The sequence below is a fragment of the Amphibalanus amphitrite genome, unplaced genomic scaffold, assembly GCF_019059575.1.
Source record: "Amphibalanus amphitrite isolate SeventyFive unplaced genomic scaffold, NRLGWU_Aamphi_draft 000046F_arrow, whole genome shotgun sequence".
In the NCBI taxonomy this organism is placed as follows: Eukaryota; Metazoa; Arthropoda; class Thecostraca; order Balanomorpha; family Balanidae; genus Amphibalanus; species Amphibalanus amphitrite.
In genome coordinates, this window is record NW_024881542.1 from 1,104,245 (window position 1) to 1,122,403 (window position 18,159).

The 18,159-nt window shown below is 47.5% G+C and overlaps 1 protein-coding gene across 1 annotated transcript; it reads right to left on the reverse strand.

The window, feature by feature from the left end:
- Positions 1 to 8,701: 8,701 nt before the first annotated feature.
- LOC122377526 lies at positions 8,702 to 11,053 on the reverse strand. The gene is made up of 2 exons (XM_043357625.1): positions 8,903 to 11,053; positions 8,702 to 8,728 (listed from the first exon to the last, which is right to left on the reverse strand). Exon 1 carries the CDS (start codon positions 11,025 to 11,027, stop codon positions 9,147 to 9,149), a length of 1,881 nt encoding a protein of 626 aa, XP_043213560.1. The 5' UTR covers positions 11,028 to 11,053; the 3' UTR covers positions 8,702 to 8,728; positions 8,903 to 9,146.
- Between the last annotated feature and the right edge of the window lie 7,106 nt (positions 11,054 to 18,159).

An 18,159-nucleotide genomic window follows, 5' to 3' on the forward strand; every position in this document is an offset into this window, starting at 1 on the left:
CCGAGTGGACGGACTCCTTTGGAACAGACGCATAACACAGGAAAGGCATATCTAAAATGCGCAAATGCCTGTGGCGGAGAAGACCAATCTAGAACTTGCGCCCTATCAACATATAAGCATTCATTGAAAGCTTCAGCTCAGCGGATTGACCTATGTCTATTGTCTCAAACAACAAATACCCTCGATTCATTATTTAGTGCATCCCAAGCGTAGCAGCAGCAGCGGCGGCGGCACAGCTGAAACGCCTTGCATCAGACTGACGCAACCATAACCCGCTGCTGGCCGGTCAGCAGTTCATATTTGCAAGTCAGGCTGGTCCTGGTCCCTACTCACCAGACGCAGGCCCGTTCCAGAGAACCGGTTAGAGGCCAGCCAGGGGCAGTTGTGTATGCAATTCCTCTTAGGGCCCCAACACCCACGAGAGAAAGCATCCCGTCTTCCGTTTCCGTTCCCGTTTTGTGAGCGCTGTACAACTCTCGCTGATTTCAAAACTCTCACTGATCCGTCCAAGGGCAGTTTCATGGCAAAACAGAATGCACGCTCAGTCGGAAGCTGGTCTGTGACACATTTGGAGAGCACTCAGAGAATACAGAGCCCCGTGGGATCTTGGCGCAGTGCGCTGGGGTACCCTGTCACTGCTGTCCCTGACCTCAACCCCCTGAGGTCAGACCCGCTCAGCTGGAGTTGAGCAGGGACTGGAGTGCGTGGGAGTGGGCCCGCTGATGAGGTCTGGTCGCTGCGTGTCCTCAATGACCTGTCGATTTTAGTGACGCTGACACCACCAGCTCTGATGGGAGGTATCCTGCTGATTGGCATGGGCAGAATGACGTATCGAGCTGACTGGACGGCCCATGGTATGCAAATATGCAGAATCAAGAATGAATACAAATGGCAACACTTCGTTCTTCGTAACAGATGCGTCCCTTGAACTATAAAGCATTGATGATGGCTCAATTGCGAAAGACCACAACCGTTAGCCATTGAAAGTAAACAAGTTTCGACTTAAATTCGCACTGACGGCGCACAACCTACATCCAACCTGTCCGTCGGGCTTCTGATGAAGTAAGATCTTCACGACATCCTGACAGTTTGGGGGCATGGCATTGGAAGTACTTTTTTCCTTTTGCAGCTGGCTGGGTTTCCAGTGCCAGAAGAGGTAATTGCCGTATTCACGATGGCAATATGGTTAACCTTTGGTGTAGATTAGGTGCAGATTTGATGCAGATTTGGTCAAATTAGGTTCAGCGTGTTTCTTAAAAGTTGTCAGTTTGGGCTGCACAGATGCTTGCATCTCAATTATCATTTCTCAAATTATCAGACATCATTTTCGATTAAAACAATGAAATAAATTTATGATGTGAAGAAATTTATTGTAAAAGATTTGGTGCAGATTTGGTAAAATTAGGTGCATTGATAGGTAGCCCTTTGTGAAAAGGGATAAGAAGAGCTAAGGGGCGCCGGCGTTCCATGTCTCTAAAAGACAGGACTTGCGGATTTTGTGTTCGTTTAAGGTGGTAAAAAGCAAACATCCCAGGAAGAGTTTAATCATATTGGCACTGCTCTTCTGCGCATGTCAAGCCCACAAGACCTGCACTGCCAGCTGAACCGACTGTGTGCCTCATGAGAAGGCCGCGCACGCCTCTCGACATCCGTGGCGTGCCCGCTTTCACAGCCGACCTTGTCATGGCGTTCAGTCCCACTGGCCTTCGATCACCGCGTGCAAGAATGCAGACCGGTTCCGACGGCCGATCGGCGTGGCGCGAGTGAACACCTACCTAGGGGGAAAATGAGACGAGGTACGTACGTACAATCGGTTCGAGACGGTCGGTCGAGGGCACGCCGCACGGACAGACGTTTCGCAGAGTCACTAGTGACGGATAAACCTTACATTTCCGGTCTCCGATCGTTTCAAAACGTTTGCATTCGTAGTCCCTCTCAGACATGTGCAAACGAAGCCGATCGAAAACAGCCCAGAATGTCCGGCATGCCTGGCAGTGGCCTTGTTCTATCTCGGCCAAAGGTCGGTCGCGGAGGATAGATAGCGGTCGCAGTGTGACGGCCGGCCTGCTGAGATCGCTCGGCTGCGGTCATTGGCAGTACCGTATGCGGTCGGCGGCACAGTCAGCCGGCACTCACCACTGCAGAAGGCCAAACGGCGCCGGACCGAGTCAGGAAGCCATCTGAATCACCGAGCGGCGGGCACGCCCCGGCCCGGCCCAGCTGCCGGCAGCGGGACAGGTGACCCACCGACCGCCCCCTGAAATTCCGCCACACAATCGCAGGTAAGTCGCGTTATTCCCCGATATTTTTGGTGAGTCAGTCTTCGAACGCGTGAATCACGAGGTGCACCTGGCAAATATTGGGGCAGCGAGGTCAGATCTACCGTCCCTCGACAGGCAACGGTAGGCATCTGTCCCATCCGAAAATTCCGATCAATGGCAGGTAAATGGGATTGACAGACTGCGAGGAAATTGGACGAAGGTTGAGATACAAGTACGACCCCACGTAGGCTTCACATTGACCTCTGGTGACCTCTGCGGTCTGCGTGCGGCCGGCGGTGGTCCCCTGAGGCGGCAGACGACCCGGCTTGTGACCGCAGAGCGCCCTGAGAGTGGCCGTGGCCCAATGACAACAATTACCGGCCGACAGAGACACGCTGCCGTCTATGGTGTAACCACCGATACAGACGACAGCCTCAGATGACAGGCATAATAACGAAATCGTGGGTACTTTTGGGATCGGAAAGGACACCGATTTAGGGTTCAAGATCTGCGTCGCATTCGGAACAAAAAAAAAAACTTCATATAAGGACTGCATGAATATGTGAAAAAGTAGCACGAAAGTGAAACAGGACCATGGTCATGATCATTAAGTTTGATGCATTTTATAATAATAAATGACATAATTAGAGTATTATACTAGTGATACACATATTCGCAGTGCATTCATAAAACTGGTTCAAATATACGACATGTTGAAACACTACGGCGCTACTTTTCGCTTTTTTCAATGGGAGGCGCTGACAGACTATAACAGGGCACAATATGTGAATCAGTACCCTAAATGGATAATAGCAATGTGGAAAAGATAACAATCTACATTCTACACTCTACAGTACACACGTATGTTAGGTATACATGATAAACCAAACGCTTTACAACCATCTTAAGTGTAATTAAGAGCAAAACTTGACCGTATGAGACCTTAAGTCTGTTTTTACTTGCACCGAAGTTTACATGAAAACGCATCAAACGTTACATAAAAATAAAGCGTTAAGAAATAACTAGAGTGCGCGAATCACGGAGTCGCATAAATAATAGGTCGCCATAAATATACAGACATACGCAACGCGGAAGCCCCCCCGCGCCCCGCTGGGGGGGGGGGCAGAATCTGCCCCCCTCCCGTTTTTCGCCAATAACTTCTAAACGCGTTACGCCAGCGACGTCAAACTTTCAGTACCTTATCATACATCAATTTGACACGCTCCCTGAAAATTTGAGCGAAATCCGTCGGAAAATTTTTGAGAAATTGACGTTTTAGTGACGTCATGTTCGCCATTTTCGCCTCAAAAACGGCAAAATTTCAAACACCGCTAACATCTTCATTTTTAAAGGAATCAAGACGTAACAAAAAAGGTTATACGTGATTCTACTTTGTCTATCAAATGGCTATCTCAGTTTTTTGAAAATTTTGGATTTTGCCCAAAATTTTTCCAAAAAACTGACTTTTTTGGAAAAATATTTATAAAATCCAAAATTTTGGGTTTATCGAAAAAACCGGAATATATGTCAAAGAACTGGTCTATGTGCACCTACATACCAATTTTTAGAAGAATCAGTTCAAAAATGTGGGAGTTATTCAAAATTTTATGACGTCACGACACACAAAATTTTTGAAAAATGATTTTTTTGGAAGTTCTAGACCTCGTACGGAAACAAAAATAGCACCATTCGATTCGCCGTGAAAAACTGCATCGGATAGACACCTTTTTAGGCCTTAACAACCAACTTCAAAATTTGACCTCACTTGACCTGACCTTGACCTGACCTCGACCTGAAATTCATCCAGAGGTGGTCCATATCACTTATTGAGTGTGCCTATTGAATTCCATGAGTAAAATGACCCATAAAACATGTGTCGCACATGCCCTTTTCTATATTTTGTTTTTGGTGACCTGACCTGACCTGACCTGACCTTGACCTTGACCTTTGAATGACATTGTGTGCAACGAATATTGTCTTGGTAGTCTAAGAACACGTTTTGGGCAATCAGTCTCAGTCCATTCTTCGGCAACTACGGTGCAAGGCCGATACTGTAGAAACTTGCAATTTGTACCCTTGACCTGACCTTGACCTGACCTCTGACCTACTTAAGCAAAAAAAAATTGGGCTCCTAAGATCCGCCTTGTTGAGAGCTTTCGATTGCCGTTTTCCCCGTCTTTCTACGACCATCGGTTCGGAAGTTAGACAGGGGGGGCAGAATCTACCCCCCCCCCCCCCAGCAGGGCGCGTATGGCTGAATAGCCCAGCGGGGCGCGGGTTATATAAACAGCCTCGGACGTGACCATGGTCACTATTAACGCGCTTATCTCTGAGACGGAGAAGGTGCATGCAGCCGCAGCATGATGGAATCATAGTTGCATTGTCAACAAGCAGGAACATGGCTGGCCCGCCGCGCCCACTTGTGATCAGATCTAAGACATGCATGTGTTGCAATATCATCACTGCGCTGCAGGATATCTTGCGCAGCATCCGCGCCATGAAACGCAACTGTGCAAACATAAACACATACCAGCAATCAAGTTAGGTAAGTTCATTTTTTCGGTTTATATAACCGTTGAGTTTCGCAACGAACATTCCTCGAGTGTTACATTTGACGAGACACATTCAAATATCCAACAATCACATGTTATAAACAAATTCGTGTACTTCAATGTCTACGTTACATTCTTTTGGCCACCCAAATCACGATTGTCGCTTTTATGACACGTGACCGACCTGAATGTCCACGTCGACGACATCCCAGGATAGCTGCGACTGGCCTATAATTAGTGGGCCGGTCCCTTTCGGTGGCTGTGCCACGCGCCTGGCACTGGAGCTGAGCCGCTGTCGGACGCAGGCCGCTTCAGTCCTGAGAGGTCACCTGACCCCGCCCTGCGCCGTCCCCCCCCCCCTTACCACCCACGGCGGGCGGCCGGCGACACCGGGCCGCGGCGGCGGCCAGCGGACGGATGACGGCGTTTCGTAAGTGGTGTCATCAGAGCACGGAGCTGCGCCGGCCCGGTCCAGTTCGGGTGTCCTGCACGGTGCACTTACTCCCACGCACACATATACGGAGTCACAATCAGCTCAGCGCCGCGATAGCGTGGACTTTGACCGCGGGTCAGAGCCTCAGAGGCTCGGCAGAAGACGCGGGTGCTGAGTGGTCCATGTTTGTTTGACCGTCGCGAACAGCTCAGACCCAGTCAGCACTATCAACAGTCAACAGTCAACACTGGCCGTAAGTGAAGGGTGAACCCCGTCACGTTGTCGCCTATCACACCCTCGCGGCGCTCGTGACGGTGGGGGCGGGGACGTCCCCCCCCCCCCCGCTGCCCGCCGAACGGGGCAGGCGCGCCCATTCAGTCCGGCGCGCGCGTCACCCCACTATCGTACGCTGGCTGATTCAGAGGCCGTCTGCCGGCGGGGGAGCGCGGTTCGCCGGGCCCGTGGTCACGGCCGTCCAGATGACGCAGTCGGAACGCATACGGCGCCGGCCACGCTGGCACCGGCCACGCATGGAGGCCCGTCAGCAAAACACGGAATGCAGTTGTGACGTCCGAAACAGCGCCGGGTATGTAAATAGCCACATCAGCATGGTCGTATGCACGTGACCTTTCGAATGCAAAAAAAGAACATGACAGAACGAATGCTAGAAATGAGCCTGTGACTCTAAAGGAACTAACACCTGTTCAAACAAACCGAGCTATTAATCTATCATTAGCGCAGTATTTTCCTCTGTACACTGGAAAATTTTCAGCCATGAACCCTGAACATTTGAGCATGCCAAACCAGAATGTCACATGACCTTATTTAGGCGGACGTATAAATATTTCCATGAATTCTTTGCACTTCCAGTCCAGACAGACCAGGTAGCGGACTTTCGTAGCTAAGTAGGTATATCCGCCCATCACTGGCAAAATAACGAGAGTTGACGCCATCTCGAAGGCCTGTTTTGTCCACTGTAAAAACCATCTCAGATTTATTGCAAACATCATTTAGTAAACAAGGTGTGACTCTTGAGACGAGTACAGCAGCCAAGAGTTTCCTCAATAATTCAAGGACGACGGAGGACACGGAATACTATTGATGCTGTGACCGGCGGCACTGGGACCTTAGAATTGGGAGCCGTTTTAGCCGTTTTGTTTGTGCATTTACTATGTTGAGCGCCATCGGTCTAAATTTAAGCCATTCCTATCGACGGATTTTTATATCTATCCCATGAATTATTCACAGTTAAATGATACGGTGGGATGGGAGGATAAGGGAGGCGTTGGGCTGATGAGACTGCCGGCTGGTACGCCGCTACAGATGAACCCTGCAGCCCAGTGGACCCGCCATGTCCCACTGACAGGGGACAGATCACCCAGACGCGCTCTCGGTCACCCCGGGACATGACCGTATGGGAGCTGCCCTCCCTCTCTGTCACCTGGGTGGGGTCGGGGTGACCCTTAGCTCGGAACAGGAAAGTATGATCGAATAGTGTGCCTGAGAACTGCCGTGGTGAGGCGATGACTGAACACTTACAAGTCAGCCACCTAGTGGATATTTACGAAACTACCTGAAAGATGACCAGTCAGACGTAGGTGGCAGCACCGCCCGTGGGGCGGAGAATCTCTAGATGGCAGCACCATTTAACGGACGGGACCTCCCTAGGTGGCAGCACGTGCCGGAGGCCTCAGCCTAGACTGCGGCACAAACTACCAAAATGTACACGGCAACTTCTCGTACAAGCGCTTGTGTTTCCTCATATTCGGTATTGTTTGACTGTGTGGGGCAGCTGTTCGGCTTCACTTAAAGCACGAGTTCAAAAAGCTATCAATTTTGGCGTTCGCATCGTTTCGGGACTGTCACGGCGAGACCACGTGACACCGGCGCTTAGAGAGCTGGGATGGCCCACAGTCGATGAGATGGTGCATGAGCGGGACATCGCTGCCATATGTCGCCTTCTTAACCCTGCATGTGGGGCTGAGGCACTGACTGGGCAGCTGATCCACCGAAGCGATGTCTCGGGCCGCCAAACCCGAGCGGTGGCCAACGGCCTGCTCCAGCTACCGAGAGTGAGGACCGAGTTTGCGCGGCGCAGCTTTACGTATCGCGCGATTTCCACATGGAACAATAGGTGATTTATGGTCGTGTGTTGTGTAGTGTAGGTATATACTTTTATTTGTGTTTTTAGTGTTATAGCATTTTGTTTTTATCTCCTTTTATGCATGTTTACAATGGTGTGTTCAAGGTCGTTTACCGGTTGTCATGTATTTTACCTTTTATCTTGTGTGATTGACGTGCATGCCACAAAATCCATGCCAGTGGAGGCATCTAATAAACTATCTATCTATCTATCTATCTATCTATCAGCTGCTAGGTCTGCCTCCGGCGAGTGGAAGGCAGCTCCCTGGGCAGCTCCTGCCCCCCCCCCCCCCCCGGCTCTGGGCATGAAAAAACAAAACATGGCGAAACTGGCATAGTTTCAGGCTTTCAGCTCTTGCACAAAATGCGTCGCTGCCGCACAACGCAAACGAATACAGGGTTATATTATTTAGCCGTCCCGAAGAAATAATCGGACATAACGTGGACGTGGACAATTTGTTCTGTTTTGCAATAGCACACAGCCCCCCCCCCCAAAAAAAACAAATGCATTGATAATATTAAAAAAACATATATGACACAGAAGACTGGAGCCAATGAACAATGACACAACAGTGCCCCGAGGCTTACTGTCGCGTTGAGTTTATCTATTGGCCGTGAATGACGATCCCGATACCCGATACACTACGCCCAAACCGCCGGCAACTGTCCAGTCTGGGTTCCGATTGACATGCCCCCCCCAGCCCATACCCCCCCCCCCCCCTCAGACGAGGTATGAGCGGCCGGACGCGATGGGAAGGTGTACATTATTTGCCGGACAAATAAACACTGGTACGGTACAGTCACAGACGGCGGGGGGTCCTCGGCTGACGGGGGGGGGGGGGTCGGATCTCCGGCCGAAATGTCCGCTGGGCGACCGCTACATCCGTTACGCTCGTACCGTTCAGTGACTCATGTAATTTACAGTGTTTAGTTGTCGGTCAGCTCTGCACTGGAGTAGAGCTACTGATCGGATCCTCCGGCCATATTTGGCCCCCAGAGGATGTTGCGGCCCTGCAATCACACCCACTCTGCATTGCGGCTAGCCAGGCTCCGGACTCGCAGTCAATAATATGTCTATCGACCAAACATCTGAACGGACACTTCTGTACAAAATACTGCCCTACACGTGTTCTCCGTAATCCAAAGGTTACCACCTACTATGACGTTATAGCAGTGCGTGACTCAGATCATTATATGCTTACTTTTTGATTACGCTAAATCAGCAAATCAATTATGGCCTTTACCACCGCACTCAATACGGTCTAATTGCACTATTCGAGCATCTTCTTACTCAAATAATAGAAACAAACATATCTCTCTTGAGTTCCATGTTGCCGTTTCTGGAATACATGACATCACGTCATACAACTTGGAGACATAGGTTTAAGGACAACAACACTATGCATTTACCTAAATCATCTCATACAAGATCTAACGTTACAGATATAACCAAGATCGTCACTCTCACTACTAACGAAAGTCGTGTCTATTACCACAACAAAATGCGTACTTACATGAGTCTGCGGGGTTCAAAATATGTTAACACTTAACACAAAATATCACCTAACTATACTCCATATTCAATTTAGCGCAATAAACTTGCAATAAACTCCAGCTGAGACGGAAACAAAATACTGAATTCGAAATTATAAAATCGCGTGACAATTTTCTCGCGTATACACACTGCGGCGAACCCTCTTGCTGGGCGGCGCCAACACCCACCCCCTTGAAACCACGAGGGGTCGAAAACGAGAGGTTTCAATTTAACTTCACCAGTTTTGTCACTGGGCGCTGCATTACTGTCCCTCTTGTTCGGACAGTCGCAGATCGAACCAATCCATCGGAACTAGTTCGAACAGCTGCAATCAAACCGAGTGGCCACTGGCCTCTGGGAACACTATCATCAACAAGCAGAACTGTGTCTCCTGGTTGAAAGTTCTTTCTTGTTTCTGTCATAACGTGCCTTTCTTGTAGAGTCGGTAAGTATTCGGATCTCCACCGTGTCCAAAAAACATTTGCGAAATGACGAGCTTGCTTCCATTTTTTTCTATTTCCATGGTCCGCCTGGGAGAAGACTCCGAATGGTAACGTTACACCATGTCCTCCCAGAAGAAGAATGTCATTTGGCGAGAGAGGTGGATCGTCCCTGACGTCGCTAGATACTGGCGTAAGCGGTCTACTGTTCAGTATGTTTTCAACTTCACAAAATATGGTTCGGAGTGTCTCTTCCTTGAGCGATTGCGATGTTAAAAGGGATTCGAGTATTCTTCCTATGGATCGTATCTGACGTTCCCACACCCCACCATGATGGGAGGCGCCTGCCACGTTGAATTTCCATGTAATTCCTCGCTTGAGCATTGCTCTTTGTAACACATGCTCATTTTCTGATAACCTTGTCATCTCTAAGCGCAGTTCCCTGTTGGCTCCAGTAAAATTTGTTCCGTTGTCAGACCTTAGTATTTGAACATTACCTCTACGTGCAACGAATCTGCGCAGGGCGCAAATGAATGAGTCTGACGTCAGATTTTCAGCAACCTCCAGATGTACGGCCCTGATAGCAAGACAGGTGAATATGACCCCATATCTCTTGACCTGTGAACGACCTTGAGTGACATAAAATGGTCCAAAGTAATCCACACCTGTTCGCGTAAACGGTGGCTCTTGAGCTTGCACTCTGTCAGACGGAAGATTGGCCATTTGTTGTGATTCAGGTGGTCGGTAGAGTTTAGTGCAACTCAAACAACTGTTTAGAACACGTCTTACACTTGAAATTCCCTTCAGAATCCAAAAACGTTTTCGAAGTTTCGCTAGCGTGAACTGTCTCCCACTGTGCCCTACGGCTTCATGGGCGTCCGTAATGAGTAGTTCTGTAAAATGACCACGACTCGGAATAACGATAGGATGTTTTGTTTCTTCTAAAATCGAAGCCTCTGCTAATCTTCCACCTACCCTAATGATACCGTCTTGCATGAAAGGGTGAAGCTTCACTAATCGACTGGTTCTTGGTACCTCAGCGCCAACTGACAGGTTTTCATACTCCCTTGGAAATTCATGTTCTTGTATATGTCGAATTATTTTCTTTTCTGCTTCACGTTGCTCCTCATAGCACAAAGGGGGAGACATTTTTATAAACCCCTTCTGTCCTTCCTTAAGTGATCTTGTAAATCGTGACAGCCACGACAATCCTCTGAGCAGGGATTCTTTCTGACTATAATGTAAAATGAGCCGCTCCATCGGAGTTTCAGAATCTGGTACAATCGCAGTTTTAGCGCATATCGCCGTTTTTCGCACTTCGGGGTCGTCCTCCGTCACCTCCCTGAAGGCGATCGGTGCTGAGGGCCAAAAGCCTTTGTCCTTCCAAAGGAATTCAGGTCCATTCAGCCATCTCTTACTTTGGACACCCCTAGACACGTCGTCAGCTGGATTGTCTGAACTATTGACATACCTCCATTGTTCTGGCCTTGACCCATCGTGGATTATTGCCAATCTATTTGCTACAAAGGTGTGAAAACGCTTCGCTTTGTTCTGAATGTACCTTAAAACGGTGGTGCTGTCAGTCCAAAATATATGCTCGACATCATCGAATTCAATGGTATCACCTATCAGGGAGCATATTTTTACCGCCGTCGTTGCCGCCATGAGCTCCAGACGAGGTATTGTAGCTCCTTTGAGAGGTGCTAAATGCATCTTGCCCTTGAGAAAAGAACAACAGATTTGTCCTTTGGCATTCGTAAGCCGGATGTAAGAAACCGTTCCGTATGCTACTTCACTGGCGTCAGCAAAATGATGAAGTTGACAAGATACTACGTCTCCAAAGTTATCAGGTTTTACACAACGATTCACTGACAATTCATTCACTTCATTTAGAGCTGATAGCCAAGCCGTCCACTCTTGCTGCTTGACAAGCGGAATACTATCATCCCATCCATTATGTAGCCTGCTCAATTCTTGCAAGATGAGGCGTCCCTTCAGCATGGATGGGCATGACATGCCAATTGGATCATACAAGGAGCTTACAGCTGACAGTAATCCTCGTCTTGTCATCGGCCGGGCAACTAGCTTGTCGTGATCCAATGCCATCTTTAACACATCTTGTTCAGTGTCCCAGATTACACCCAATACTCGCTCAGTGGGAAGGTGACTACTATCGCTGGTCCAGTACGCCAATTGCTTAGACCGCGATTCGCTAGGAATGGATGCAATCAGAGCGGAACTATTGCTCGAAATCTTCTTTAAAGTAAATCCCCCTCGTTTGCACAAAACCATCAGGTCTCGAAGCAGCAGTACAGCGCTTCCTTCGTCAGGTATTGCCTTCAGCAAGTCGTCGACGTAAAAATTCTTCTCAATAGTAGCACAGCTTTCATTCGAGAAACACCCTCGGTTGTCTAAAGCTGTCTTGCGTAATGCAAAGCATGCTATACTGGGTGAAGAAGTGGCTCCAAAAACATGAACTTTCATGCGGTATTCCAATAGATCATTTTGAGGATCGCCATCTTTCCACCACAGGAATCTGAATAAATCGCGGTCAGACTCTGGAACATAAACTTGATGGAACATATTTTCAATATCGGCTGTGAAAGCTATGTTCTCCATACGGAATCTGGTCAACACGTCTAAAAGTGCATTCGTTTGGTCTGGTCCCTGCAAAAGATTGTCATTTAAAGAGATTCCTTTAAAGGTTGCGGCGCCATCAAATACAATGCGAACCTTGTCCGGTTTTTGGGGATGCTGAACGGCGTGATGTGGAAGATACCATACCTTACCATCATTTCTGGATAAATCGGCATTTGGTACGGGCTCTGCGAAACCATTTTGCAACATGTTTTTCATATATAGCTTGTAATCGGACGCCAATTTATCACTCCGCCTAAGCTTATTTCTCAAGCTCAGTAGCCTGCTTGCCGCCATATTCCTGTTATTTGGCAGAATCAGCCCTTCATCTACAACCGGTAGTCCCACCTCATAATGATCTTTAATCAGTCTAGTTGACGCGTGAACGAATTTCTCCCATTTCTTGTCCTCAACAGATGGTCCCATTTTATTTGAATGTAGATTTTCTTCATGTTCCTTGTTGTATAGCTGTTGTACAAGCCCTTCAAGGTGTTGCAACTCAGGATGTACCAGTGTTTTGTAACATTTCGCTGGAAATGGTGATGATACCCCACGGAGACCGCTCACAACCCATCCGTATCTTGTTCGCACGGCAAAAGGACCACCCTCTCCGTTGCTTGTCACCACTTCTAATGGTTCCATGGCTAAAAAGGCGTTGGAGCCCAATAAAAGTTCAACTTCTTCATTTTGGCACAGATCTAGTTTGACCCCTTCCAGATGTTTCCATTTACTTATTTCAGTTTGAGTAGGAAAATCAGCAAAGTCCACTGGAATTTTTTCGAGAGAAAACAACTGAGGCAGCTCTAAAATGTTCCCACCATTCTCGTCCGACAACCAAGCTCCGTTGACTATTCGTGTCGTGATGCTAACTTCTCTGTCAACTGTTGTCAGCGATAGTCTGGTCTGTGGCAGGCTCTGTAGTTTCAAAGTTTTAAGCAATCCTTCTGAAATAAATGAATGAGTTGATCCGCTGTCCAGAAAAGCAAGTGTACATTTCCTTTCAAGACCGTGATGTAGGACAACAGGGACGATCGGGAGAGCCGGTCTAAATGAGACGGATGCACCACCTTTCGTGGTGCAAGATGTTACATTTGGGACACCATTTTCTGATCTTTCACTGTTGCCTCCTGATCTATTGATATGGAGAGATGTAGGATGTCGGGAAGCACAAATGGAACAGCTAGCTCGTCGTCTACAGTCAGTACTGCGATGGCCTTGCTTCAAGCAGCCGTAACACAGCGCTGAATCCCTAATAATGGCAATTTTGTCCTGGTGTGGCAACTTCGCAAAGCAACTACAATCGGTGAGTTCATGCCCCTTATCTTGACAGTGAATACATGGGCTTGCTCCGGCACTAACCATCCGTGTCGCGGCCACCAGCGGTTTTGGACGAAATCTGCCCACAGTGACAGAGTTATTTTGCCTTACAGTTGCATTTGACCCACGATTTCCAAACACAGGATTGGTTGCAACTCTTGCCTCCTGTACAACGAAGTTCACTAGATCATCAAACACCACTGCTCTACCCTCATTTTCATTAATGGAGTCGGCTCGATGTCGCCATCTGTGTTGCGAGTGAACGGGTAACTTGGCGCTTATACTCCTCAGGGTTCTGGGGTCACTCATGGCTGCGCTATTTACACCAAAGGCATTCTTGCACTTCATAAGCTCCAGTGCAAAATGGTCTAACCCTTCAATATCGTCTGGTTTCAACTGCAATAAATTTTCAAATTGATCAACAAATGCCGCTGCCAAAACGCTCTCTGAACCGTACCGTCGTGTGAGAAGGTTCTTAGCTTCTTCGTAGCCGTTATCCAGGTATAAGCAAGCTGTAACGATACTATGTGGCTTGCTTTCTGGAATCATATTCTGCTCTAAATAAAATAATCTTTCTTCGTCGGTGGACAGCTTTGAGGCAATTTTTAGGTTAAATGCCTTCATGAAATGAGGAAATTCAGTAACATCACCTCCAAATTTGGGCAATTCAACAGGCGGCAAGCGCATCAACCCAGCAGTTATTTCCCTTTCTCGTCTCAACAGTCCTGCAATATTGCTGCTCTCAGTATTTAGATGGCCGTCGTGGCTCCTTCGGTTTGTCGTGTTCGTGTCGTTCGTAGCATTCGATATCGATCTCGGGGTCTCTTTGTCGCGATTCGATTCAACTATTTCATGGTCTTCATGTCTACCTAGCGCCCTCACCTTGGCTCTAGAAATTTCTATAGCCTCTGTATATTCAAGAATTTCCTTCTGTCTTGCCAATTCAGACATCTTTCTATCTAACTCCTGTTTTTCTAGCACAATTTTCAGCTGTGCTTCTAAGCCCGCACGAAGCGCGTCTTCTTCTATCAATTTTAACCTTGTCATTTCAGCGGCCGATGCAGATGTTTGGATAGAAATAGTATCGCTTATTTGAGGAGCTTCGCCACTTCCAGTAATTTCGACGGTATTCCTTCGTTGCCCACTCGGTAAGGCGGCACTAGCTTGGGGCATGTTTTCATTTGCGTTAAATATCCCAGCGGCCTTACTTGGGACAAATTCAGCCCAACTCTCAAAATCAATTCCTTCTTCGTCTAATGCATCACGCAGCGAAGCAACCAGATCAGCCTTATTCCCTGTGGTCCCTCTCCCGCGGGCCTTTAGCTCACATTTCAGTTGATACACGGTGAGTTTGTCCATATTCAATACTTAAGGTTTGAGAATAGTAAAGCTGCGATAGACTTACAGTGGCTGGCTGAAGATTCTGGCTTCAAAACGCAGAATAAATCTTCACGGTAACGTGTTTTAAAATAACTCAGTTTAAAATGTCTTTTCATAAAAGTTAATCGAAGACTCATAAACTTTTGATTACGCTAAATCAGCAAATCAATTATGGCCTTTACCACCGCACTCAATACGGTCTAATTGCACTATTCGAGCATCTTCTTACTCAAATAATAGAAACAAACATATCTCTCTTGAGTTCCATGTTGCCGTTTCTGGAATACATGACATCACGTCATACAACTTGGAGACATAGGTTTAAGGACAACAACACTATGCATTTACCTAAATCATCTCATACAAGATCTAACGTTACAGATATAACCAAGATCGTCACTCTCACTACTAACGAAAGTCGTGTCTATTACCACAACAAAATGCGTACTTACATGAGTCTGCGGGGTTCAAAATATGTTAACACTTAACACAAAATATCACCTAACTATACTCCATATTCAATTTAGCGCAATAAACTTGCAATAAACTCCAGCTGAGACGGAAACAAAATACTGAATTCGAAATTATAAAATCGCGTGACAATTTTCTCGCGTATACACACTGCGGCGAACCCTCTTGCTGGGCGGCGCCAACACTTACATACCTGCAATGATCGGCCCTGACATGGGCCAACTGCAAATTGGTCAAAAGATGTCTACAAAACCACACCCTAGAAATAAACTGTGTGCCGTTTTGGTCTTCACCTCAGCCCTGAAACACTTCACGCCGTGCGTTGTATAAAGTCACACATCGCAAACCGTTTTTGCATACTGTCACTCATTACACGTGTGACGTGAGCATTGAGCAGCCACGCCCGTTTCGGAGAGTATCCTATCCTCGCCACAGTCGCCGAGCTGTGTAGTCGGCGGGCGGGCGGCGGGCGGCGGGCGGCACGCGTGGAAAGCCGGCCCCGCACAGTGATGCAAATGGGGTTGACGAGTGGCCATAAATACGAAAAAGTCAAGTTTACCAAACCGTGTAAATCGCTATAAGGCCAACCAAAGAAATGTTTGGCGCATCTGGAATCATAAAATTTTCATATTTTTGTCAAAACCGGCCTGGTGTATGATTGTCAGAAGTCGTGACATTTTCTGTGTCGTAAAATGACTGTCAGATACTTGCAAGTTCAAACGCCGCTAGCGTGAGTTCATTTAATACAAACTGCAAAAATTATGCATGGCAATGATCCTTAAAGCCTGCTGGTTCTCATGCCGGGTCACAAAAAGCCGCATCTTTTTTGGTTTGGCGGTGATCTTATCATTTGTCATCATATTGCAGTCGCAGTTTTTTTGCTAAAAAATATTTGCTTTCGTTTCTCCTACAGCAGTCTACACAGTGTGTGCCCGTTAGTGCACCATACCGTAGCATTCCCTAACCATTTCTGAGTCACACCGTGAAAGAATTAAGGCGCTAGCACAGGGCAGACCGGCGCTATTGAAGTTTTTGTCCGGCGCGATCGGGTGTCGCGGTCGGGGCGGATTGCTTTCACCGCGGATCGCAATTTCGACCTACGTTTAAAGGAAATAGTTCACTTTTTAACATGGGTTTTGAACTGGAATAGCAGTTCCGTAGCTTGGGCTGAGACGAGCATAAATCAGGAGCTTTTACAGCCCAACGATCACCCTAGGCAAAAATATTCTATTTCTCGTCCCGAAAAAGGTGTCTTGCGTTGAGGATGTGTGCCTTGCATATATTTCCATCCAGTATGAAAAGAGCATGGGTCCCGAAAATTCTTCAGAAACTAGAGAAATTATCTACGAGAACTCAAGAGAAATTCTCGTACTGATCAATTAGGACATTCAGGGGAACATTATCAGATCGAGCAGATCGCCCAAATGCCGGTGGCTGCGATAATTTCTCTGTTTCTGAAGAATTTTCGGGACCCATGCTCTTTTCATACTGGATCGGGTGTGCCTTACAGAAACTGAAAAGTTCTTCCTATATCAAAATATAGAAAAAAATATTTTGTTATAAAAAGGTTTTATTTTCTTTGCTGATTATTTTGAACATAAAAAATAATAAATCGTTGCAAAAAAAAAATAATTTCGTGAAAGTGAACTATTTCCTTTAACTTTGACCTGCTATAAGTAGGTCAAATATTGACCTACAGTCAAAAGTAATATGCTCACTCGCGAGATCTTGTCAAGCGCAATCCGTTGGTTTTTGTCGCGAGGCGCTAGGACACTTCGTTTAGGAACAGCAGAGGGATGCACCGACGAACCCCCGCTGTGGCCGCCCCCCCGCGGCGCGGCCGCCCGGGCCGACCACCGCGCCGCGGCACCCGACCGCAACGGACGAAAACTTTAGTAGCGCCGGTCAGCCCTGTGCTAGCGCCTTCATTCTTTCACAGTACGGCTCAGAAATGATAAGGGAATGCTATGGTATGGTGCACTAACGGGCACACACTGTGTAAACTGCTGTAGGTGAAACGAAAGCAAATATTTTTGAATAAAAAACTGCGATTGCAACATGCTGACAAATAGTTAGATCAACGCCAAACCAAAAGAGATACGGCTTTTTGTGACCCTGCATTAGAAGCAGCAGACTTTTAGGATCATTGCCATGTATAATGTTTGCCGTTTGTATGAAATGAACGCACGCTAGCGGCGTTTGAAGTTGCGAGTATCTGACAGTCATTTTCCGACATAGAAAATGTCACGACTTCTGACAATCATACACGAGGCCGGTTTTGACAAAAACATGAAAATCATGTTTTTTCAGACACTTCAAACATTTGCCTGTCTGGCCATATTACGATTTCTTCGATTAGGTGAGCTTGAATTTTGGGCCTTTTCGGTATTTATGGCCACTCGTGAACCCCATTTGCATCACTGTGCCCCGGGGACGGCCGCCGGGCGCGGTCTACTGTATATCTGGGTCGCAGGCCGACGGAGGGTAGCCTTAGGGCATACGGGAGGAACGCCCGCACCGGAGGAGAGAGAGAGAGAGAGAGAGAGAGAGAGAGAGAGAGAGAGAGGGGGGGCTGGGTGGAGGGGCCGGATATACCCACTGGGAAACGCTTGGTGACGGCGAATTGATTTTGCGTTGGTTAGGTACATCTTGACGGTAGGTACGGCTGAAATATAAATCGTTCGTGCATAATTCGCAGTTAACTTCTTACCTTGAACTTCCTACATGATTGTCAGCTAGATAGATGTGATAGGTAGTGGTCACCTTTCTTCACCTAATTCATTTGTAAAACATTATTAACACCTATAATTTCCAGGAAAATGAAACCCCACGGCCAGTTTAACTTTAACCGATCGCCGGTCGCGTTTCGGCTCCTTCGATCGCCGCAGTGTTCCGCCCAAACACCGCAGTGCCAGCATCTGATTGGTGGCCGGACCGTTTGTTTGCCACCGCAGAACAGCGCACCCGGTATCGATTGACCAATCAGCGACAC